This window comes from Lemur catta, chromosome 5, assembly GCF_020740605.2.
Source record: "Lemur catta isolate mLemCat1 chromosome 5, mLemCat1.pri, whole genome shotgun sequence".
In the NCBI taxonomy this organism is placed as follows: Eukaryota; Metazoa; Chordata; class Mammalia; order Primates; family Lemuridae; genus Lemur; species Lemur catta.
Genome location: NC_059132.1, coordinates 447,851 through 472,488, shown reverse-complemented (window position 1 = coordinate 472,488; position 24,638 = coordinate 447,851). Strand labels below are relative to the sequence as shown.

Below are 24,638 nucleotides of genomic sequence, written 5' to 3'. Positions count from 1 at the left end.
GAGCATGATTCAGTTTGCTGTTTGAAAGGAGCAACATCCACCTTAATAGCAATATGTTTTGTAACTGACAGTTTTGTTTTGATTCACAGTTCACAGCAACCCGATGGACATGCCTGGAAGAGAGTTGAATGAGGACAGAGACAGTGGCATAGCACGGTCTGGTAATGTCAGGTTCATGTAATTTATTCAGTGTTTTACGAGATTGCTGTTAGCTGGCTCTGATTTTCTTTTTTGTCCCTGCCTTTATCATCCAATTCTAAGTGCACAATTTGTTCCTATTGATATTAGCCTTATAAGAGAACTGTGAAAAGAGTAGAGTGAAGTCTCTTAAATTTTAACACTTTTCACGCTTAGTGTTAGGTGTTCCTGGTGGAGCATGGCCTGCTGGAACGCACACTGGCTCAGGCTTAGCCAGCATAAGGCAAAGTAGTGCTCAGGAGACTCCTTAGACACCACAGTAGAAAAAACACATTTCCTTATATTTGCTTACTGCTACCTAGAGTGTAAACTGTCAGATTGTCTCTTACCCAGAAAAGCATTTTGAACCAGTGTTATACTTTTTTTTTCTAATACAGACTCTTTGAAAATTTATATATCTAACATCTATTGAAACATGCTGGAGATTAAAAAAAAAAAAAAAGTAAAGCCCAGATTCTGCCCTTAAGGGGCACAGAAGCGTAGAGTTTACTGGGAGAATAGTTAGGAAGGTCAGCTGTCATAGTTCATTGTGTGAGGTATTCGCTGATAGACTTCTGTGCAGAGAGGCTCATAGAAAGGACATCGGACTTAGCCTGCCCACGATGCTGTATGCAGAGGTGGTGCTTGAGTCGTGTCCTGAGAAATAAACAGGAGTTTACCCAGGCAAAGGCATGGGGAAAAGGCATTTTAGCTAAAAGGAAAAGGGTGTGTTGTGGCCCAGAAATCAGCATATACAAAAGTAGGTGTAATTTTAGGCTTGAATTACTGTTAAATATGAGAAACTTAATTCACTAAACCAGAGTTACCTACGTGTGCTGTCGCATTATATGGCTCTGCTGTCTAGATTATGATTCACTTTTGAGTACAAATGGAAAGTCTAACCTTACCATACATCGGAATCCCTAGGTGTACATTAGAATAAGAAGGAAAAGTTCAAAATTTTTTTCAGATGTCTGAACTCTACTTCTAAAGATTCTAATTTAGCCTAGAGAAGGGCTTGGGCATCTGAGAAACACAACAAAATGAAAAACCCAACATCTGATTCTGATGGGCAGCTAAGGTTGAGAACCTCCGCTTGAGTAGGAAGAATCTCTGTTTTTCAAATAATCTCATCCTTCTTTTCCAATTATTTTTGTTTTGAACAATGTAGAGTATATTTCTTTTAATGCCCTTTGCATTGTATTCTAGAGAGTTAGTCTTTTCTGTGGCAGGAATTTAATTCTCACTATTTTATTGAAGATTTGGGAGGTTTGATAAGTTTATTTATCTATACTTGATTTTCTTTCTTTCTTTTTTGAAAATGCAAACAGCTTATCACATAAAAGAAAGATTGAAAGTAAAGAAGGAAGCCACACAAAGTGAAAATATGTTCCAGAGAGAGTGGAGGCGGGTCAGTCTCCACGAGTGGAGAAGGACCTACTTGATTTTCTTGATTTGTAAATTGAAAGGTCTGGCTAGACTGATCTGTAAGGCTGCTTCAAGTCATTGAATTAATTCATATATGCCATTTAAGTTAATTGTATGTTTTCTTCTTTTTCTTTTTGAGATAAAGTCCCACTCTGTCACCCAGGCTAGAGTGCCGTGGTGTCAGCCTAGCTCACAGCAACCTCAAAGTCCTGGGCTCAGGCGATCCTCCTGCCTCAGCCTCCCGAGTAGCTGCAGGTGCACACCACCATGCCCAGCTATTTTTTTCTATTTTTAGTTGCCCAGCTAGCTTTTTTTTTTCTATTTTTAATAGAGACGGGGTCTCACTCTTGCTGAGGCTGGTCTTGAACTCCTGACCTCAAGCGATCCTCCCACCTTGGCCTCCCACAGTGCTGGAATTACAGGCCTGAGCCACTGCACCCAGCCTTCTTCTTTTTCTAAACACAGTTATTTTAAATACTAGAGTGTAGTAAAATGTATTTTTTCCAAATTCAGGATAGCATTTTATTTTTCACTGAAGCCATACCCAGATTAGTTGTACATGACTTTAGACTATAAAGTTTTACAATACTAATTAATAACCTGTCTCTATAAGAAAGTAGTTCACACCTGATGGGTGTGGTGCCCACCGACTGGGGGGTGGGCATGCTTGAAGCCCTGACCCGGGGGTGGGGGCGTGGGCAGGGGCAATACATGTAACCTAAACATTTGTACCCCCGTAATATGCTGAAATAAAATAAAAAAATAATAAATAAAATAAAATTATGATATAAAAAAACTGGCATATTATCAAAAAAGCAGTTTAGAATGCATTCATTGGTTATCTGCGTGTTTGCATGGCACATAAAGCTTTACCCTCCATCACTGAATTGTCAGAATTCAAGTGACTAGATCTTCATAATGACAAAGTCTCAGTTTTTAGTCCTGGTAACAAAATAATTTATCATCTGGCATGCACCTTTTTATAAATGGTGATAATACTTCCCTGTTTTGTTTACAAATTTTCAGTGTGTGATCATAAACAGAAAGATGGGAATCTGCAGTATTGCCAAAGAAAAGCAGGTCCTTATTGGCAAGTCTCGTCCTCACAAGATCCAGCGGGGAGAGGGGAGAGCCCCAGCCTAGTGAAAAATAAGCGGTTGTAGCTCTTAAGACTTGAGGCAATAAACAGATCTTGTGGATATCAAAGAAGGGTTTTGGGAAGGGAGCAATCTCTAGGGGCGATCGCAGCAGTAATCATTAGAGTGTGGTCTGCTGGAATGTGTGTGTCACCCTGGAATGCTCCAGAGAGCCATCTCTAGGGCCTGCCCTTTTTTGGAGCTTAGTAGCTGTAGTGACCCCCCCACTTATTAGAAGTGGTGGGGTGACTACCTGTGCACAGGTGATCCAGAATGCGTGCAAGTGACCTATTTAAATGCCATTCAAACCCTTTCATATACAGCTTCTGTTATTAAAATCTGTTCATTAAACTTGAATAGCATCACATTTCCTTTAAGGACTAAAAGGGTTTAGATAAGTTAGGGCCAATGCCGTACTGCCTTGTTACAGAGTAGCATTTTCTTCTGGAGTGGGTAGAGGGGGATGCCAAAAGGGGATTGTCTCAAGAATTTCTTGCCGACACACTGTTAATACATATATGATTTTTTCCCTCTGAGACCTTCCTCCAAGAATGATGTATTTTTTTTTTTTTTTAACACATTGGCTGCCACACTAGAAAAAAAATTTTTTTCCTTCGGGCCGCAGTGTTTTATTATGAAAATAGAATAAAAACCTCTAAAACAAAATAATCCTTTGTAATTTAATGAAACATTTGTTATTTTTTATTGTTTTCTGCATGTGAGTTATACACAACTTGAAAAATAGTTCTCACGGCTCCCAAGGTGAAGAGATGTGTGAGTTACATTTGTGTCACAAGGCCCCAGGCTCAAAACTAGAATGAGTTAAATACAACTCACATGGCAGTTAATGTGTTAAATAGAAATTTTAGAGGCTTATGAAGCAAAATGAAAAATTTAAGTCCACCTACTCTTAATTTTTATAAAAGAAATTTGTTCTTATGCTTGGAGGTCATTGACTTACACATTGTACTTGTTCCTCTGACTTAACAGCCTCTCTCAGCAGCTTGCTTATCACCCCATTTCCTTCCCCGAACTCCTCGCTCACCCGAAGTTGTGCCAGCAGCTACCAGCGACGTTGGCGACGCAGCCAAACGACAAGTCTGGAGAATGGGGTGTTTCCTAGATGGTGAGTTATAACTTTAGACTTAAACCAAGCTTGGTTAGTTCCTTAAACACAATTTTATATGGATTTTTAGATCCTGGACTTGTATTTTGTGTATTTTAAGTCTGGAACTAAAAACTTTTCAAAGGTATTACATTTTTTTCATTGTGCTAAGTTATACATAATTTACCATTTAAGTGTACGTTTTTTTAAGTGTACAGTTCAGTGGCATTAAGTACCTTCGCGTTGTTGTGCAGCCTTCATCGTACAACTGCAGAGCTTTTTTATCTTCCGAAGCTGAAACTCTGCACCCATTAAACAGCAACTCCCCATTCCTCCCTGCCCTGCCCCGGCAGCTGCCATTCTGTTTTCTGTCTCCGTGAATTTGGCTACTCTCGGTATCTTATATGAGTGGAATCATAACAGTATTTGTCCTTTTGCGTCTGCCTTATTTTGCTTAGCAAAATGTCTTCAGGGTTTATCTGCGTGTGTCAGAAATTCATTCCTTTTTATGGCTGGATAACATTCCATTTTATGTACATACCACGTTTTGTTTATCCGTTCCTCTGTCGGTGGACACTGAGGTTGTGTCTACCTTTCGGCTGTTGTGACTGGTGCGGTTATGAACATGGGTGTGCAGATATCTACCTTCACTGCTTGGGGCATGTGCGCAGAAGTGGAGTTGCTGGCTCTCGTGGTCATTCTGTTGGTAATTGTGTGAGGCATTGCTACACTGCTTCCACAGTGGCTGTGCCATTTTACATCCCCACCAGCGATGCACAGGCTTGCACTTTCTCCACATTCTTGCCAACAGTTTGCTTTTTTTTTAATAGTGGCCATCTTGATATGAAGTGGTTTCTCATTCTAGTTTTGATTTACATTTCCCTAATAAATAGGAATGCAGAGCATCTTTTCATGTATTCATTAGGCATTTATATTTCTTCTTTGGAGAAATGTCTATTCATGTCCTTTGCCCAGTTTTTAATTGGGTTTATTTGCTTTGTTGTTGAGTTATGGGAGTTCTTTGTATATTTTGGTTATTAATCCTTTTTGAGATATATGATTTGCAAATACTACCTCCCATTTCATGAGTTGACTGTGCTTTTTGTGTTATATCCAAGAAACCATTACCAAATCCAATATCATGAAGCTTTTACCCTGTGTTTTATGCTAAGAGTTTTATGCTTAGGCCTTTGATCTATGTGCTACATGTTTTGATATATCAGTCTTCATGTTTTTATTTTGGCAAGTTACTCCATTCTTGAAAGATCTTTTTAAACTCTACATTAAGCACAACTGTAGGTAATGAAACTCTTATTTTCTCCTTTATTCATTCCCTTTATTCCCTCCTCTTTGACTTTACTCTTGGAATCAAAAGGAGAGACAAGTAAATCCTAGAACGTTGAAGAAATTGTACAGACTCATCTCTAAACCTTAAAATTCAGACAGTTTTAGGTTGATTATGAATTGGGATTATCTGCTTCTTTAGTGACTTCTAATTGGACAGAAATGTTCCCAATCTGACTCTTCAGTAAAACTTCTTATGAAAATGTGAGCATTAAAGAATAGCCAGTAGGTTTCTCAAAGAGATACACAATTGATATGAAAACTTAGATGTATATATGATAAAAAAGCAGAAGTCCCTTGGCTTGCCTACATTTAATTAGCAAGAAGATTGAATTGTGAATTAATTATTTTTATTTTTTTTAAATTAAAAAAAACATTTATTTTTAAGGTCTATAGAAGAAAGCTTTAATCTGTCAGATGAAAGCTGTGGCCCTAACCCAGGAATTGTGAGGAAAAAGAAGATTGCAATTGGGGTAATCTTTTCGTTATCCAAAGATGAAGATGAAAATAACAAATTTAATGAATTCTTTTTTTCACATTTTCCTCTCTTTGAAAGCCACATGAACAAATTAAAGAGTGCAATAGAACAGGTAAGCATAGTTATATATTTATATCTTTTTTTAATGTTATTCCCCCGATTAAACATTATGTTTGTTCATTTGGCAGAAAAATTAGTAAGATACTATGCGGGTACCCTATAAAATGGTCTGGGAGATAACAAATAGATTAGCACCTTTTAAGAAGTTTACTGACCCATGAAAGATCTAAAGTCATTCATCCATTCATTCTGTAAATGAATATTTGAGGGCCTAAAATATGGCAGACACCATTCTACCAACTGAAGAGAAGTTTATGGAAAAAAGACTCCTGGCCGCATGGGACAACAAATAAACAAATGAGCACACACTATTTTAGGTGATAATAGTGCTGTGGAGAAAAACACAGTAGGGAGAGACATACAAGGAATGCTGAAAGGAAGGATTACTTATTTTTATAGGCCAGTCAGGAAGGCCCTGATACTAACACGGTCCAGAGATGCCGAGGAAGCTGCGGCCGTCTGGAAGTTGTTCCAGGCAGGGGCAGCGGCGCTGTGACAGGAGTGAGCTCGATGCCTGAGCGACATCATGGAGGCCGGAGTGGCTGGGTTGAGTGAGACCAGACCCTGAGGGCTTTCTAGGATGCCGCTGTGAGAGCATTGGCATTTGCTCTTAAGAAATACGAGAAGCCATTGGAGAGTTTTGAGTGGAGAAATGACATCATTTATAAGGATCACTCTTAACTTACGGTGGAGAATAGATTTCCAGGAGCAAATGTGGGTTCTGTGGGGCCAGTTAGGAGGATGTTGCGATGATCCAGGTGAGAGATCGGAAATATTCAACCAATTTAGCGATGGAATTGGTGAGAAGTGGTTGGATTCTGAGTATATTTTGAAATAGAGCCAATGTGATTAGCTGATGGACTGAGAGGGTGTGAGAGAAAGAACAATTGAAGTTGGCTCTAAGATTTTTCAACCAAGCAGTTAGCAGGATGGAGTTGCCAGTATTGAAGTGGGAAAAACTGCAGATGGAACAGGTTGAACGGGGGAAGATGTTTTTTTCGATTTGCCTCCTGAATGGCCAAGTGTAGAGTTTAGGGAAGACGTCATCAGTGTATAGATGGTATTTAAAGCCATGAAACTGACTGAAATAGGGAAGAGAGAAGAGGAAATTCTAGGCCTTAGATGTGGAGCATTTTAATATTTAGAGTTTGAGAAGATGAGAAGCAACCAGTAGAGGAGATGGAAAAGGACTGGCTGTTCAATTAGGAGGAATAACAAAAGAAGAGTACTTCTGCAGAGGAGCCAAGTGAATAAAGTGTTTCAAGAAGGAGGAAGTAATTGTGAAATGCTGCTAATAGTATATATAATACAAATAGGTAAAGTAAGAAAAAAAATTTTTTTTTTTTTTTTTGAGACAGGGTCTTACTTTGTTGCCCGGGCTAGAGTGAGTGCCGTGGCGTCTGCCTAGCTAGCTCACAGCAACCTCAAACTCCTGAGCTTAAGCAATCCTACTGCCTCAGCCTCCCTAGTAGCTGGGACTACAGGCATGCGCCACCATGCCCGGCTAATTTTTTCTATATATATTTTTAGTTGTCCAGATAATTTTTATTTCTATTTTTAGTAGAGACGGGTTCTCGCTCTTACTGAGGCTGGTCTTGAACTCCTGACCTTGAGCGATCCACCCGCCTCAGCCTCCCAGAGGGCTAGGATTACAGGCGTGAGCCACCGCGCCTGGCCGAAAATTTTGAAATGTGTGATAGAACCTAGGGATAGCTAAAAAAGAAGCATGAGCAAAGTTTTTTTAGTAGTTCAGAGGTAAGAAACATGACTTCTTATTGGGAAGAAGTTTCATTTGGACTGCATCTTGAAAGATATATAAGATTTTTTTAAACATAAAGCTCTGAATATTGGATATAGCAGAATAGCAAGAAAATTGATGTTCTTGCCACTCAGCGGCAACTCACTTTCATGCTGAAAGTGTTATGTATTTAGGCCTTAGGTGTTGTACTGTGTCCATATTTTTTAAATTATGTACCCATTTTAACACATTGGCTGCCACACTAGAAAAAAAATTTTTTTCCTCGGGGCCATGGTGTTTATTACGAAAACAGAATAAAAACTTTGAAAACAAAATGATCCTTTCTAATTTAATGAAAAATTTATTATTTTTGTTTTCTGTGTGTGAGTTATATGTAACTTGAAAAATAGTTCTCACGGCTCCCAAGGTGAAGAGACATGTGAGTTACATGTGCTTCTTGAGGCCCTGGGCTCAAAACTAGCGTGAGTTAAATACAACTCATCATTGTAACACATTTCTCATGTTATTATAAATTGTTCTTAAATATATTTTAGTGGATTTCTTCAATTTAAGTAACAATTTGCTTATTAGGCCGTTTCCACTTTTTCACAGTCATCGCTACCCTATAGTTAACATCATGGTGAATTTTCCAGATTGTTTTCCAGAGGAGATTCCCAGCAATTGAACTAATGGAATCAGTGGCTATGCCCAGAGTTCTTAGTCCTTGTGACAGCACGTGCAGGGAAAGGAGATGAAGAGAAGCAGTGAGTGGTGCAGCTGGCAAAGTGAATGGGCCCTGATGAAGAATCTAGAGTGCTTGCTAGGGAGTTTCGCCTTCGTTTTTAAGGTTGTTTTCAGTTTATGCTTTAGGAAGATTAATTTGCCAGTATGTTAAGAGAGATGAGAATAAGAGGCTGGAGGTGGATAGACAAATTGAAATGGTTTAGAAACCAGAGGATGCATCTGAGTAACTCAGTAGTGACTAAGGATCATCTGCCTCTAGAGGAGACACAGGTGTTAGTTACTCACATTGAATCTGTCAAAAAACAGCATAGCAGTTCTTTTTTACTGAACAAATGAGTAAAGGCCATTTTCATTTATGTTTTCTTAAGTTAGTTACATTTTCTTCAGTTGATTGTGATCCCCTTTTATAGTCTATTGTTGCCAAAAGTCATCACACGCAGTATTTAGCTGTGGCCAAACTGACATTTTGAGTTAAGTATTTGAAAAAGTATTAAGTACTTGAAAAAGTGTTTCAAGCTTTGTATAAAACTTGAAATAGGCATAATGGAACTCATTAAATATTACCTTTTAAATGTTTTCATGTTTTAACGCTTTGACCGTTCTGTAACCTGAAGTGCACATTGTAGTGCTTATAGTTGTCTGGATCTCTGTTCCAAGTTTAGTATCCCATTTTCTATTAAAGCTGAAAGGTAAAACTAAATGAATGCTTTTATGTGATTGAATTGAACTTAATTTTGAAAGGTCTATAGTAGTTAATTAATGATAAAATATTTTAAATACTGGACCATCCAAAGAAGTTATCTTCTACAGCCAGTTTTCAAACTATGTACTTTTTTTTTTTTTTTTAAACTATGGATTTTGTTTCTGAGCTCCTTGGCAGGTATAAAGTCTGCTGTCTTTTGAGATCTATAATGTACTATTGCTGATAAAATTAAAGAAGAACATTACTCAATTTTAACAAAAGAATACTAACTTTTTTATAAGTTGTGAGTCTCTTAACAGTTTGAAAAAACATAAAGTAAATTTTACTTTTACATTATGAAGCTTTTGGATGTCCAGGAATATGATTTCTGGCCTTGAAGTAGTCTAACTTCTTACATACATGTGTTTTGAAAAATGTTTAATCACTTTGTAATTACATAAAGAATACAGAATTCTCTTTGAAAACATCTAAAAGATTATGGATCAAGTTCTTTTTGACCTACATATCCTACTCCTGATCCATTTTTTTGTCAACCTAGATCAAGACTTTTCAACCTCAGCTAAATATAGTTTTAAGAAAGCAAATACTACTCATAACTTGAGGTTTCTTTCTGTAGAATCTTTAGATTTTAAGAAAAATTAACCAAAGCATTATCTGTGAAGTATAAAACTATAAGCTATTATTGAGTTATCATTATATCTCATACTGTGTAGGGGGGAAAAAAAGTTTTTTGTAACCCAGAAACTGTCAACATCAGTTTTTTGTGTGTGTTGACATTCTGTGGTTTGACAGTTACAGTAAGAGATTTAACGGTTGAAAAGTTTGAATTTTGTTCAATTGTTAATGCCCGGATGTGCAGAAGAGAAAGTAACTATAAATGTGTGTGCCTTCATTTCTTTCTAGATAAATATGTTGGTAAAGTGTTGTGTAAATATGTGACTTCATCTTCTTTCTTCATGTTTTGCCCATGATTACTATGAGAATTAACTATTTAATAATTGTTTTCAAGGCTATGAAAATGAGCCGGAGATCAGCTGACGCCAGTCAGAGGAGTTTGGCATATAATCGAATAGTTGATGCGCTAAATGAATTCAGGTACATATTCCTCAGCTTTTCATAATACAGAGTTATTTCACAGTGTACACAGGAAAATTGAATTTTTTCCTTTAACTTGTCCAAAAAAATTTAATTCTTAAATTTCTTTGTTCTCTAGTCAAAGGAGGGTGTAATTCAGTAGACCAGTGGCTCCTGTTATTAAATCTCAAATGTACTTGGGATTCAGGCACATTTGGGAGCCGTCAGTAGTATGATTTTCAGTACTGGACCATTTGGCAGGCAGATATGACCAGAAGATATCCTTGTTCCAGCAGAGGTGTGCCTTGTTCTCTCTTGGGCTCTCCTAGGTGTTTGAACTGGTTAAGTGTCCCTTAACCAGTGGGAGTAATCAGATGCTCTTGGATACATGAAATGTAAGGATTTGTGGATATAAGGAGCATGAACTTGATGTTCCAAATGGCTCTGTTGATGGATCCTTTTCTCTAGATATGTATGGCACAGTGAATAGTCTTTCTTCAGCCAGTGTTTTCCAGCTCAGCACAGCTTGTGCTTGAAGCCCAAACAGCTACTGTAACTGTCCTGTGACTATGGCAAGCAGACATATTGCAGATGATCTTATGTTGGGAGTTATAATACGTGACTGTAAATCCCTTGAAGAGATTTTGTTCGGTTCTGCGTCATCCTCTCAGTCTTTTATTCTTTAGACTGAGAGAGAGTATGGCACAGAAGGTGAGAACTAAGACTTCAGAATCCAGCAGACATACATTCTGACCCTGGCTACATTCACATGGTTAGGAAACAAAAAAAAAATCTGGAAGGTCTAGTAATGAAAAATAAATGAACCCTATCCTATACCCCATCTATACCCCATTCTTCCCCAAAACATTCTTTTAATGCTTATATTTTCTGTTATTTACCTCCATAATGTTAAATAGTATACTCAGTGCTATTTCTTGATTTATCAGTTTTAGATCATATGTATTTTCTGCCATGATAGATGAGTTTACACCTACCCCTTAGTGTTTTATACTCTCAGTATAGTGATAGCACTATCTTGTCCTTCAGATCTGGTAAATTTTTCTACTTTCTTTGACTATTCTATTTTCTTTCTGGAATCTTTTTTGTTAGAGATCAGCACTCCTGGATTATTCTTCTAGGTTTCTTTTCTTTCGTGTTCTCCTTTTTTTGTGAATGTATTCTTTCCTTACTTATTTTTCTGTCCCTTCTATGATTTTTTTCATTTCAGCAAATCTTCTATGCAAGAAGTTTTCAGGAATCTTTTTCTTTGAAAAATAGATTCTCTGCCTTATTCTTTAAGAATGTACATTTGAGTTTTATTTAAAAGTTTTCTTCTGTTTTGTGCATTATTTCTATTTGCCCTGGAGTCATTTTGTTTATGTATGTGTGTGCTATTTCTGTTTCTACCTCTGTCTCTTTCCTCGAAGGCTTTCTCTAAATATTGGTGTGTTTTGGTCATCCACTCCGTAGTTGAGAGTGAGATGCCAGACTGTGGGCTGGGAGTTCTGTGCGTGATCAGGCTTCCAGCTGAAGACTTCACTTCAGGGCAGTGTTTTAAAATCTGTTTTCGTTATCACTCTCTGAAGGAGCACATTCAGACATTTTCCCGCTAATCTTTGTCCCTGCACTTCCCCCCCCCCCATAAAATTTTCATACCACAAGATATATTCTGTATCTGTTTACATACTGTGAACGATACGGACGTTAGGAAGGATTTGGAGGAGGTCATTCCTCTGGGCTGCTCCGCAGCTACATCTTCTCTCCCATCTGCAGTCGTTCTGTGAGGAAGTGGAGGGAGGCGTAAGGGGTTGCCAGCCGTTGGGGGCTTAGAATTAGTCTCCCGATTTTCAGCCTTGTGTCTTAAACTCCTGCTTCTACTTTACCACACATTTGTGAACCTTGAGCCTCTTCTTGCTTTAGTCGGGGCAGATTAGCTCCTCTTCATCCACGTACCACTGTGAGACTATAACCTACAGCTTACTCTTCTGCTTCAGTCACCATTCCTTCATGGCTTTTGTCTTCCTAAGTTTTATGAAATAATTTTCACTAATGATTCATCTCCAATTCTGTATGTTGCAGTGGTTTATCTGTTTCCAAAACCTTAAGTTGTATTCAGGCCTCGGAACTGAGGAGAAATAGACGTTTGTGTTCAATTTTCTGTCCTGTCTGAACATCTTTAATAAGCTTTAAAAATAAGCATTTTCATATATCCCTGGTTGTATTCTAGTGGTAATTTTCTCTATAAAATACTTTTTTATTTGTTTATTTTTTTAAGTTCTTAGCAATGATTTTTATACCCTACCAAGAACTCATTAAAGAAACCTGTATTCATTGCTTCTGTCCATTGTAATACAGCGTGTTCATACTGGTTCACGATTCAGTGAAACTATGGGAACTATAAATTTCTTAACGTGTCTTCTTTTTAGAACAACAATTTGTAATCTTTACACGATGCCACGAATTGGAGAACCTGTCTGGCTAACGATGATGTCGGGGACTCCAGAGAAGAATCAGCTTTGCCATCGTTTCATGAAGGAGTTCACTTTTCTAATGGAAAATGCTTCCAGAAATCAGTATGACGTTATGTATTTACGTATGAATGCGTGTGTGTGTCTGTTATCATTTACTGTAATTAGATGTCTAGATTGTGATCAAACCCAGTTACAAGGTGGCAGAATCGCCCATTATCGCTGGAATTAGTTCATATTATTAGGATCAAAACAGTGAGAAAGTGCCAGGATTCCAGTGATGCATTTTTAATGTGATCTTTTATCATATTGTTTTGTTCTAACTATTCATCAAGTCTTTTGAATCCAAATGAGTAATTTGGAAGTTTTTATTCTCTTTGACGGTAGAAAAAGTTTGCTTGATACTTTCCATCATTTTCCCGTTCAGTAATTTGGAATGTAAGGACCTGCTGGCTGAGTCCTTAATGAACTGTGCAGATTAAACACTGGAAAGAATCCGTAGTTTTTCAAGTAAAATAACATTTTTATTTTGTAATTATACTCTGAAAGATCTCCTTGTGTATGTTCTCTTTATTTTAAAGATTTTTTTTTAACTCCTCCTCAACCAAAATATTTATTAACTTTCATTTTAATCCTGGTGGGTGGACCTGTCCTTTCATCTCTCCTCTGCTTTCTGATTCCACTTGCCACACGAGAGTGTGTACTCTCCTTGCTTACTCCGTCCCTAAACTTTGTGTGAGGTTTCCTAAAGGCAGGCTGGAATCTGATAGGATGTATTTTGTTTTCAGATTCTTGCCAGCTCTCATTACTGCGGTTTTGACCAATCATCTTGCCTGGGTTCCAACAGTCATGCCAAATGGACAACCACCAATAAAAATATTTTTAGAAAAACATTCCTCTCAGAGTGTGGACATGTTGGCAAAGACTCATCCATATAACCCACTTTGGGCACAACTGGGTACGTATCTGGAAACCCTCACCGTATGTATTATACATAGACTTTTGTGTAACTGTAATGGTTTTGTAGCAAAACCAAAAATAAAATGCTTTCTTTTACCTCCTCCATTCTAAGGCATCTCCCTTTTACTTGTCCTTTCACGTCTGCTAAATTGTCCTGTCTCCTCTTAATGCCTGATAATCATTCCTTACAGAGAATTGCATGTGGAACAAGACCAGGGTGATAACTGCTTTACTAGTAACTTCAGTCTTCAGGCCATTTTACATTTTTGTGCTTTGTGTTAGATATTTTTCCCAGAAAGAGTAAATCAGCAAAGTCACCTATGAATAAATCTGGTTACTGGAGAAGCAGTTCACTAAGGTTTCTATTGTTTCGCTTTTGTTTGTTCGATGAGTCATTTTGGAACATGTTTCCCTTAGTGCTAAGCACCACTAAATAAATTGGAAATGGAGAGACTGGATGATAAGTTCACAGGCGTTAGGGTGGCAGTTAGCAGGGTGCTTAAAATAAGCACCCAGTGTGGATTCAGACGTACCACCTTTGAATCACAGTGTGCTCATTTATAAAGTGGGGATAATAATAGATAGTATATACTTAAAAAAGTTATGAAAATTAAATGAGGTAATACATGTAAAGTGTTTAGGACGGTGCCTGATAAATGTAGCTGCTAATTACTCCTCCTCTTACTCTGTTGCTCTTAGGTGATTGGGGAAGAGTAAGAGGAGAACATTTGGTGACCTGGTAGAAACTTCCCCTAGTGCTCCTGTGATTGAACTTGCCAGGCAGATTGTCGTGTGGCTTATCCAGTCATGACACTGACCTCCTTCTCTGTTTCCTTCCTCGTTCCCTCCTTCCCTTCCTACATTCCACTTTACTGAGTTACAGTTGACATACAGCAAACATATATTTGAAATATACAGTTGGATGAATTTTGTCAATACGTATGCCTCTAAAACCATCAGCAAAATCAAGATGATGAACATATCCCTCACTTCCAAAAGTTCTTCGTGCCCTTATGTAACCCTTCCCTCCCCCTCCTCCCCAGCCTCCCTGTTCCGCTTTCCTCATCCCCTGGCAGCCACTGATCTGCTTTCTGTCACAGTAGATTAGTTTGTATTTTCTAGAGTTTTATATAAATAGAATCATACAGTACATAGTTTCTTTGGTTTTTTTGTCTAACTTCTTTCATTCAACGTAATTGGGATTTACTTATATTAATAGTTCATTCCTTTTTAATGCTGGGAATTGTTATATTCCATTGCATGATATTAACTTTTTAAAATCAAGTAATTCAATAGTATTTTTTTAGTTGGGACATTTCAAATCTGTTTTTCATTCTACAATGATTTGTTGAGTGTGTGATATTTAATTTAAGGCTCTGTGCAAAGAACACAAAGGGTATAAAGATGAATGATTTCGTCTTTGCCCTTTGAAGTTGCCTAAGTCTAATACTGGAGGTGATCTATATGTAGACAGTAGTGGTAATTCAAAGAAGAACTGTAAGAGACATGAAAAGTTCAGTGGCAGTTCAAATAAAAAGGGTCAACTTTTCTTACCCAAGTGAGGATGTTTGAGTGAAATGAAAATCCTTGGGCTGGGAGAGACGCAGCAGGAAGGGATGGTACGTGGATGAGTAGAGTGGAGATGGTACAAGTGCAGCGCACAGTCAGTGGTCCAGTTTAAGTGGGGCTTGGGGTGAATAAAGATGAAGAAGGCTAACTATACGAGGACAAAGCTGGAAAAGTAAAGTGGGACCAGTCACAAAGGACTCACGTGCTATGCCAAAGCAATTTCAGTTTATTTGGTAATTAGTGGGAATTTTGAGATTAGTTTACAACAGTGGAGTGATGATATTTGAGCCACTGTCTTAGCCAGAGGAGAAAATTTATCATAATATTATCTACAGCATATATTTATTTGAGGACTATTTATGTTTGTTCCTTTAAAAAGTGTGGGGTTTTTTTGTAAAGTAAACATAGAGGATTTTAAATGTTACTGATAACTTGCAAAAATTGAATTAAATTTAAATTAATGCCTTTGTATTTTCCATTTTTAAGTCATTGTTTTGGCATTCAAATTATTGGTTTAATTTGAGCTATAGCATAGAAATGCTATTGGTAACTCTTAGGTCCCCTCTGTTCATGTCGACTAGGGATAGAAGAGTGAAAATGGACCACATGGCTGAATTTGTTGCCCTTTATCTTCCTCTTAGTGAGGATGAATCTCTCTTCTTCCTGCCCCTTCTGGCCCATCCTCACTCCCCAACCTTGGAGACAACAGAAGGGGAAATAGGCTTTAAAAGCCTGGGAGTTGGTGGTGTGGGGTCCTGATGAGGGCAGCAGCAGCTGAAGCTCACGGATGTGCCTAACTCAGGGACAGTGGCGTGTGTGGGGTGCCGGTGCCGGCTCTGCTGCCCCCACTGCTGCTCCCATCCCGTCCTCGCGAGGCGGCAGGTCCTGTGCTCTCCCTTTGCTGCACCGCGCACAGCTGGAGCCCTTGTGCGTAGAGGCCTGCAGGCAGCACTTGCTGTCCTCCTGCGGTAAAAGTGCTCTGCATGGGGCCTGGTGCAGAGAACATTCTGCCATACGTGACTTTCAGAACTGACTCTTTGCTTGAGGTTTCGGAACCACAGCAGCTGTTTGAGGAAGAAGCTAGGAAACCTCTTCATTCACCTTTCTCTCTGGTTAAGACCATTCATCTCCTCCTAGTCTCCTGGATAGCCATTCATCTGTTAAAGAACTAAGAATGAAACCTGAACTACCCCTCATACAATAGGAGCAGGTTTCTGATCACTGCAAACAGCCTGCTTAGCCGGACGAGTGCAGGGTGTGTCCACTAACTGATGTTTTCGTTGCAGGAGACTTGCATGGCGCCATTGGCTCCCCCGTGCGGCTAGCGAGGACTGTGGTCGTTGGCAAACGACAAGACATGGTCCAGAGGCTGCTTTATTTTCTTACTTATTTCATAAGATGCTCTGAGCTTCAAGAAACCCATCTTTTAGAAAGCGGAGAAGACGAGGCCATTGTCATGCCAGGCACAGTGATCACCACCACGTTGGAGAAAGGTGAAATCGAGGAGTCGGAGTACGTGCTTGTCACAGTGCACAGAAACAAGAGCAGTTTGCTCTTCAAAGAGTCAGAGGACACAAGAACTCCTAACTGTAACTGTAAATATTGTAGTCATCCGCTCCTTGGGCAGAGTATAGAGAATGGTTCACGACAAGAGAGAGAAGATATTCAAAACAGCTCTAAGGAGCTGCTGGGAATTTCAGATCAGTGCCGGCTAATTTCTCCTCCTGACTGCCCAGAAGAAAATGCTGCTGACGTGAAGCAGTGCAGAGATCAGCTGAGAACTTGCTTTGACCCCAAGCTAGAGACGGTTGTTCGCACGGGGTCTGCCCCGGGGGACGCCTGTGCGCCGTCGGCGTCGGGCCTGGAGCCAGCGGAGGAGACGTGGCAGAGTCAGGAGCTGCTGGATTCCGGCAGCCACACGAGCAAAGCGGTGAGATCCACAGGGATGGCTGTGGAAAAGAAGCCTCCGGATAAGATGGTGCCTGCTGCGTTTTCTTGTGAGGCAGCACAGACGAAGGTGACTTTCCTGATTGGGGACTCTATGTCGCCCGATTCCGACACCGAGCTCCGGAGCCAGGCGGTGGCAGCGCAGATGGCCAGGCATCACGCACCCCCGCCGGAGGAAGGGGCGGCTGCTGGTCCGCATCAGGAAGTTGAACAGACGGCCAAGGACCAACCCAGAGAGTCTGACCCACAGAACATGGTTGCTGGAGAGCCCCGTGAGCTTCCCTGTTGGAATCCTTCAGACCCAGAAAGCATGAGCTTATTTGATGAATATTTTAATGATGATTCAATTGAAACTAGGACTATTGATGATGTTCCAGTTAAAACAAGTACAGATAGTAAAGAATACTGCTGTATGATGGAGTTTTCAAAAAGATTGTGTATGAAAAATAACAAACAGAACAATGAACTTTGTGAGTGTATAGAAACAGTTCACCGAGATTCCTGTAAAACCTGCTTTCCTCAGCAGGACCAAAGAGACACACTCTCCATTCTTGTCCCCCGTGGGGATAAAGAGAGTTCAGAGAAAAAAATGGCTGTAGGAACTGAGTGGGATATTCCAAGAAATGAAAGTTCAGATAGTGCCCTTGGGGACAGTGAAAGTGAAGACACAGGTCATGATGTGACTAGACGAGCCAGCAGTTACTATGGAGGAGAGCAAGAAGACTGGGCAGAAGAGGATGAGATACCTTTTCCTGGGTAAGTAGGAAGTTTTCGCCCATAATAGGCCCTTTATAAATATGTACCATTCTTTTGCTTAGCTGGTCTCTGAAGGTTAGTAGTAGCTAGTATAAGAGGTCACTGTCCTGAACAAGTTCTCTTTTTTTATCCTATGCCCTAACTCTTATGAAGGACTAAAGGCTCAGCCCCACAAGCACCTCAGAAAGGCTTTGGGATGGCATCAGAGACTTGAAGGATCTGGTTGATATGTAGAAGATTTCTTGCTGCTTAGGAGTTTTCAAGCCATTTAGGAGTGAATTATGCCCCCAAAAGGACCTGTGCTGATCCTGAGAGTCTGGGAAAGGCAGTCACCGACAAGGTGGCAAATCACTGTTAGAAGCGGATCCGGCCAAGACTAAGAGGAACATGGGGCTGTGTACCCTGGGTGAAGCAGTTAAGGAGAAGATCTCCCGCTTGAGAAACGTTACGTGCCCAGCTTTGGACTTGTGAGGTGTTTGGCTGGTTTGTTTTGGATGATGGTTTTAATGATCTGGTTTTGTTAGGAATGTGTTAAAAACACATGGGACAGCTCTCCTAAAGTCTGTTACGGCAGATTGGTGCCCCCTCATCACAAAGTTGTTCGTCAGACCTTCTCTGCAGAAGGAGTATTTTGTGGTCTGATTGAGCACTTGAGCCAGTTTTTATTTAAGGATAATTTTATTCTGACTATATTTTGTGGAAAACAATGGCAGTGGAAATACAGACTAGTAGAGTTCACAGTTTTTTTGCTGGTTAAATATGTTTATCACTAGTTATATGTTCCCTTTTGGGGGATTTTTCTTCTAGGTCAAAGTTAGTTGAAGTGAGTGCTGTTCAGCCCAACATTGCCAGCTTTGGGAGGTCCTTGCTGGGCGGGTACTGCTCGGCTTACGTGCCCGACTTTGTTCTTCAAGGAATTGGGAGTGATGAGAGGCTCCGCCAGTGTCTGGTGTCAGATTTATCTCATGCTGTGCAGGTGAGTGACCTTGACTGTTCTTGAATTCATTTAAAACGAACTCTTAACCAGCAGAACCCAGAATTGCCTTGTGTTTTTGGACACACTTTACTGTATATAACACAGTCACTGTTTCTGAACCCATCACTTTATGTACAACACCTGCATCTTTGTACCTATCACTGTGGAAGCAAATAAAGTTCCAGGAAGCTGTCCAAGCGGAAATCTGAAACACAGAAAGTACTTGGTGTATTCATGGATGTCCATCAACTAGATTATTCACAGCATCAAAATGTGAAAATGCTTAACTGTGAATGGAATTATTTTAATTCCTTTTCGGATTATTCATTGCTTAGATATAGAAGTATTGTTGGTTTTTGTATATTGATAATGTGTCCTGTGTCCTGTCTGAACTCTTACTAATTCTATTAGGTTTTTTTTTTGTTTGTTTGTTTGTTTTTAGATTTCTTAGGGTTTTCTACACCCAGGCTCATGCTATCAGTGGACAGACAGTGTTACATCTTCCTTTCCTATCTGGATGCCCCCCCCCCCCAATTGTACTGGCTGGAGCCTTAAGTACAATGTTGCATGGAGGTGGCAGCAGTGGACATTGTTGTCTTGTTCCTGATCTCAGTGGAAAACCCTGAATCTTTCACAGTTAAGCTGATGTTAGCTGTGTGGTTCTTTATCAGGTAGAGGAAGTTCCCTTTATTCCTGATCTTGAGGGTTTTGCCCCCATCCTTCACGTTATAAATGGGTGTGGGATTTTGTCAAGTGCTTTTACTGTGTGTCTGTTCAGATGATCATGTGGTTTTTCTTCTTTAAACTGTTGATGTCATGGATTTCACTGATTGACTTTTAGATGTTAAACCAACCCTTGTATTCCTAGGAAAAACAATCCCTCTTGGTTGTGGTGTATAATTTTTTTATATGTTGCTGGATTTGATTTATTAATATTTTGTTGTGGATTTTGGAGTCTGTGTTCATGAGAGATGGTGGTCTGTAGTTTTCTTTTAATGTCTCTGTCTAACTTCGATCTCTGGGTAATGCTGGCCTCATAGAATGGATAGGGTTCCCACCTCTGTTTTTTAGAAGTTTCTAGAGGATTGGTACTGTTTATCAGTTTCATTTCAGTGTTTTAATTTATTAGAATTAAGTTGTTCATAGTATAGATAATCTTTTTAATTTCTATAAGGTTGCAAGTGATGTCCCCTTTTGTATTCCTGGATTTTGTAATCTATGTTTTTTTTATTTGTTTGCTTTTTTCCCCAAAGATAGGGACTGCTTCAAAGAGGAGTTCATTCATGGCTTGGCTTAAATTGTAGATATTTTTTTTCCCAGAGGTCTCAAAGATTAGCAGGCTATGGCCAGTGTGCCAATTGGTCCTGCTTTTTGTAGGCAGTTTTACTGGCACACGGCCACAGCCATCCACTTATAGACTCTCCTGTTTTCATGCTCAACAGCAGAGTCTGAGTCACTGAGACAGAGACCTTTTAGCCCCCAAACCCTAAAATCTTTTCTGTCTGCCTCTTTAGAGAAACATTTTGCTGATTCTCATTTTAGATGAAGGTTTGTCAATTTTGTTGGTCTTTTCAAAGAAATAACTTCTGTTTTTGTTGATTTTTCTCTATTTTTCTCGTTGTTAAATTTCTCTGATGGAATTCTGAATTGCTTTTCGGTGTTATCTTGGGAGATCCCTGAGTTTCCTTAAAAGTGATACTTTGAATTCTTGGTTGGAGAGTTCACCTATTGCTGTCTCATTAAAATCAGTCACTGCTTCCTTGCTTTGTCTGTTTGACGAGGTCTTGGTTCCCTGTTTGCTGTTCTGTCTAGCAGATGGACATCTGTCTTTGCATTAAAGGATTGCTTATTTTTTCCAGTCTTCTCTATCTGGCTTGTTTTGGTTTAGGATAGGAAGAAGTTGTTTATTTACTTGTCCTAGGTGGAAACAGGGCCGGAGAAGGAGAGAGGGGAGCTGTGTGGTGAGGAACGCAGAAGGGAAGGGAGGCGCTGGCACAGAGACCTGGAGGCTGGTTGGTTTTTATGGGGACAAAGAGAAAGGAAAAAATAGCGATTGCTGTGAGAAACTGCTGCGTCCACTCCTTCCTTTCTTCCTGGTGGCAAGATGAGGGCAGAAGCTGGGACGGGCTCTCCTGCCAGTCCCTGGAGAGGGAGGGGATCGTCGCAGATGTGACTCTGCCCTTGATATGGCTGAGGCCTGCTGTTCACTCAGGAGCTCTGTAAAAACAGATCCTCAAAAGCAATTTTAAGAAAGAAAATCTTAAATCTCTTTTCCATCTGTGCAGTTCTTTTTAAAAGTTGTGCAGAACAGGACTCCTGCAGGGTGTCTTCGTGAGAGAACTCATAGGATTGATCTTTAACTGTCACTAGGAGATTGTGGGATTAGATATTTTCCTGTTAATTTTTGCAAGACTGCCGCTTGCCCCCACTCATGATGCCAGTTCTCAGCCTCAGATTGTTCTGCCTGTTTCTGACTGACCAGCTGTACACTGGGATCCCATGATACCTCCTGAGCTTTGATTAGTTTCCTAGAGCAGTTCACAGAATTCAGGGAGACACTTAGGGCCACTGGTTTCTTACAAAGGATATGACAAACGATGCAGATGAGGAGATGCATAAGGCCACGGTGTGGAAAGGGGGTGCTGCCCTTCAGAAACCTGTGTGTGCAACTCTCCCGAACCTCTCTCCAAACCCTGTCCTGTTGGGGTTCCATGGAGGCTTCATTATATAGAAATCATTAGCCACTGGCAAGCAGCGTAACCTCGTCTTCACCTCTTCTCCCCTGCCGGGAGGTTGGGGTGGGACTGAAAGTTCCAAACTTCGAATTCTTCCTGGGTTTCTCTGGTGACCAGTCCTCATCCTGTAGCTACCTGGGGCCTGTGAACCATCAGTCAGCTCATTAGCATACAAAAAGTTATCGCTTTGGAGATTCCAAGGATTATAGGAGTACATGCCAGGCAATGGGATGAAGACCAAATGTAGTTGACCCTTGAACAATAGGAAGGTCAGGGGCATTAACCCTCAGAAATCCCTGTATAACTTTAGACTCCCCCCAGATTTATAATAACTGCTAATAGCCTGCTGTTGACCAGGCCATACCCATAACATAAACAGTCAGTTAGTTATATGTGTTAAATACTAGACTCTTACAGTACAGTAAGCAAGAGAAAAAATGGTAATAAGAAAATCATATGGGAGAGAAAATATATTTACTATTCATTAAATGGAAGTGGATCATCATGAAGGTCTTTATCCTCATCATCTTCATGTTGAGTTGGCTGAGGAGGAGGAGGAGGAAAAGGAGGTGTTGCTCTTACCGTCTCAAGGTTAGCGGAGGGTTAAGAAGTAGAGGAGGTGGAAGGGCAGGCAGGAGAGGCAGCCACCCCTGGTGTCACTTTATGGAAGTGTATCATCATGTTTTTCTGACTGTTTTTTTCATTTCTAAAAATGTGTCTGTCCAGTACCAATCTTTCTTCCACCATTTGTTCTAGTTTCAGTGTCCATATCATAGCAGGGTCACGTTGTAAAAGAAGTCAAAAGCAGCCTTGAATAGTTGGTTCCCTTCTGTTAGATTCTCTAGAGTCAGTTTGCTTTCTGACCCTGCTTCTTCTTCATCTTCTTCCTCTTGTCTGGCACTGGTTGGAAGAATTCATCCCCATCAGGTCATTTCGGTTCATTCCTCTGGTGTGTCACCTCCCTCCCCTCGCCCATATCCACAGTCTTTTTCATGATTTCCTTGATTGGCTCTGTCATAAATTCTGTGAAGTCATGCACAACATCTGAACAGTTTGCCCCATCAGGAATTTACTGTTTGGGGCTTGACGGCTTTCATAGCTTTTTCGATCACAATGATCTCATTTTCAGTAGCATAATCCTTCCAGACTTAATCGTGATCTCTGTGTAGGGCTCCTCTTCATAGCATTGACGGTTCTTTCCACAGAGTACCATGTTTAATGGTCCTTAAGGCCTCTCGATGTGGAGGCTGGATCAGGGATGTTGTGTTTGGGGACGACTGTACCAGGTCAGTGTTTTGGTATGTTGAACTTGCAGGGTTATGAGTGACCGGGGCATTGTCTTAATACCAGAAGAACTTTTAAAAGGCAGTTCATACTGACAAGGTTCTTGATTTTAGGGACAAATCATCAATGGAACCAGTCCAGAAAAAGTGTTCTCCTTGTATAACCCAAAGACTGGCAGCTGCTGTTTGTCATTTCCTTTCAAGGCTGGGAGTTAGCAGCTTTATAGATAAGAGCAATCCTGATCTTAATCCTAACTTGCAAAAACACAGTAGAATTAGCCTGTCTCCTCCTGCCTTAAATCCTGGTGCTCACTTCTCTTCCTTACTAATAAATGTCCTCTTTGGTTTTTTTTTTCTTTTCTTTTTGAGAATAAGGTACTTTTGTCTGCATAAAAACCTGTCCAGGAATACCTTTTGTCATCAGCGATTTCCTTCATGACCTCTGGGAACTTGCCCGCTGCCTCCTGGTCACCAAAAGCTGGTTCTTCTGTTACCTTGATTTTCTTTCTTGTTTTTTTAAGCCAAATTTCTTTCTAAAATCATCAAACCATCCTTTGCTGGCATTAAATTCTTCAGCTTTAGATGCTTCGTCTTCCTTTTGCTTTAAGTTGTCATGTAATGACTGCTTTTTCTTGAATCATACTAGTTTCTATAGTTAAGCCTTTCTTATAGCAATGTTGCACCTACATAAAAGCTGCATCTTCAATACAAGATGAAAAGATATTTTTTGCAAAAAGTGCAATGTTTTCATGCCAGCTGGTGTAGCTGCAGTTAAGTCTTCACAAATGTCTTTTTTTGACATTGGTCCTTACACTGGATTCGTTTATTCTGAAATGATGGGCAACCACAGCTGCAGACTTCAATCCCTGGTAATATCAAGCAATTCAGCTTTTTCTTGTAATGTCATGAGTTTTCTCTGTTTCTTGTGAGTACTTCCAGCATCATTAGCAACACCTTTTATGGATCCTATGGTGTTACTCATGTTTTACAATATTGCACTAAGCATGGTAAAAAAAAACACAAGACACTCAAGAGGTCTCTTTTTACTGCAATATACAATTTACTGGAGAAATAAACCGTTCATGCAGAGATGGTTAGTGTCACATGACATTTGAAGTGTATACTTGCAACACTTGCAATAGCAACAGGCAGTGGCTATGAAATTATTATGGTAGCACAGTATTGTACAGTTAATTTTATGCAGTTATGGTTCAGTACTGCACCTTTACATTTGTTTACATTTCTCTTGGCTGCAGATTGTACCATGTACGTCTGTTAAGTGTTTAAATAAGTTTTGATAAATTTTAACTTTTTATAATTTATATATATTTATGGTGGTAAATGATAAAATAAACTAGTCTCTACTTTTTTTTTTTTTTTTTGAGACAGGGTCTCTCTGTGTTGTTCAGGCTGGTCTCTAACTCCTGGGCTCAAGTGATCCTCCCCCCTCGGCCTCCCAGGTAGCCAGGATTACAGGCGTGAGCCACCGCGCCTGCCGTCTACCTGTGTTTTATGCATATTGACATATCTAACTTTTTCTTAATTTTTTTGATTTTTCTAAGCTATACAGTTCATCTGTGAGTTTTTTAAACTCTCACAAATCTACAAAAAATTTTCCAACATATTTATTGAAAAACATCCACATGTGTGTGGGCCTGGGCAGTTCAAACTCACGTTGTCCAGTGGTCGACTGTGTACATGTCACAGTATCACAGATGTGTACACCTTTGCCAAAATTATAACATGTTCATAATTAAGTTGGTAAATAGAAAAGTGTTATATTTTTGGCAAGAGGTGAATAAGAAATATTTGAGTACCATTTTATAAAAAACGATTATAAAGTTCAGGGATCCATGGAAAATCTTTACAATGTCTCTTTCTGGGCTTTATCTTTGCC

At 39.7% G+C, this 24,638-nt stretch overlaps 1 protein-coding gene across 3 annotated transcripts in view; it reads left to right on the top strand.

Annotated features, from left to right (window-relative positions):
* FNIP1 (folliculin interacting protein 1) overlaps positions 1-24,638 on the top strand; it is a 106,719-nt gene that overhangs the window by 71,247 nt on the left and 10,834 nt on the right. For 2 of the 3 annotated variants that reach the window (XM_045550729.1, XM_045550730.1), the window contains 8 exons: positions 90-161; positions 3,732-3,867; positions 5,579-5,780; positions 9,983-10,068; positions 12,474-12,620; positions 13,304-13,473; positions 16,331-17,747; positions 18,555-18,723. In XM_045550729.1, the coding sequence (XP_045406685.1) occupies positions 90-161; positions 3,732-3,867; positions 5,579-5,780; positions 9,983-10,068; positions 12,474-12,620; positions 13,304-13,473; positions 16,331-17,747; positions 18,555-18,723 (2,399 nt within the window). The remainder of the gene's footprint in view (positions 1-89; positions 162-3,731; positions 3,868-5,578; positions 5,781-9,982; positions 10,069-12,473; positions 12,621-13,303; positions 13,474-16,330; positions 17,748-18,554; positions 18,724-24,638) is intronic. The other variant, XM_045550731.1, reaches the window with a different exon arrangement.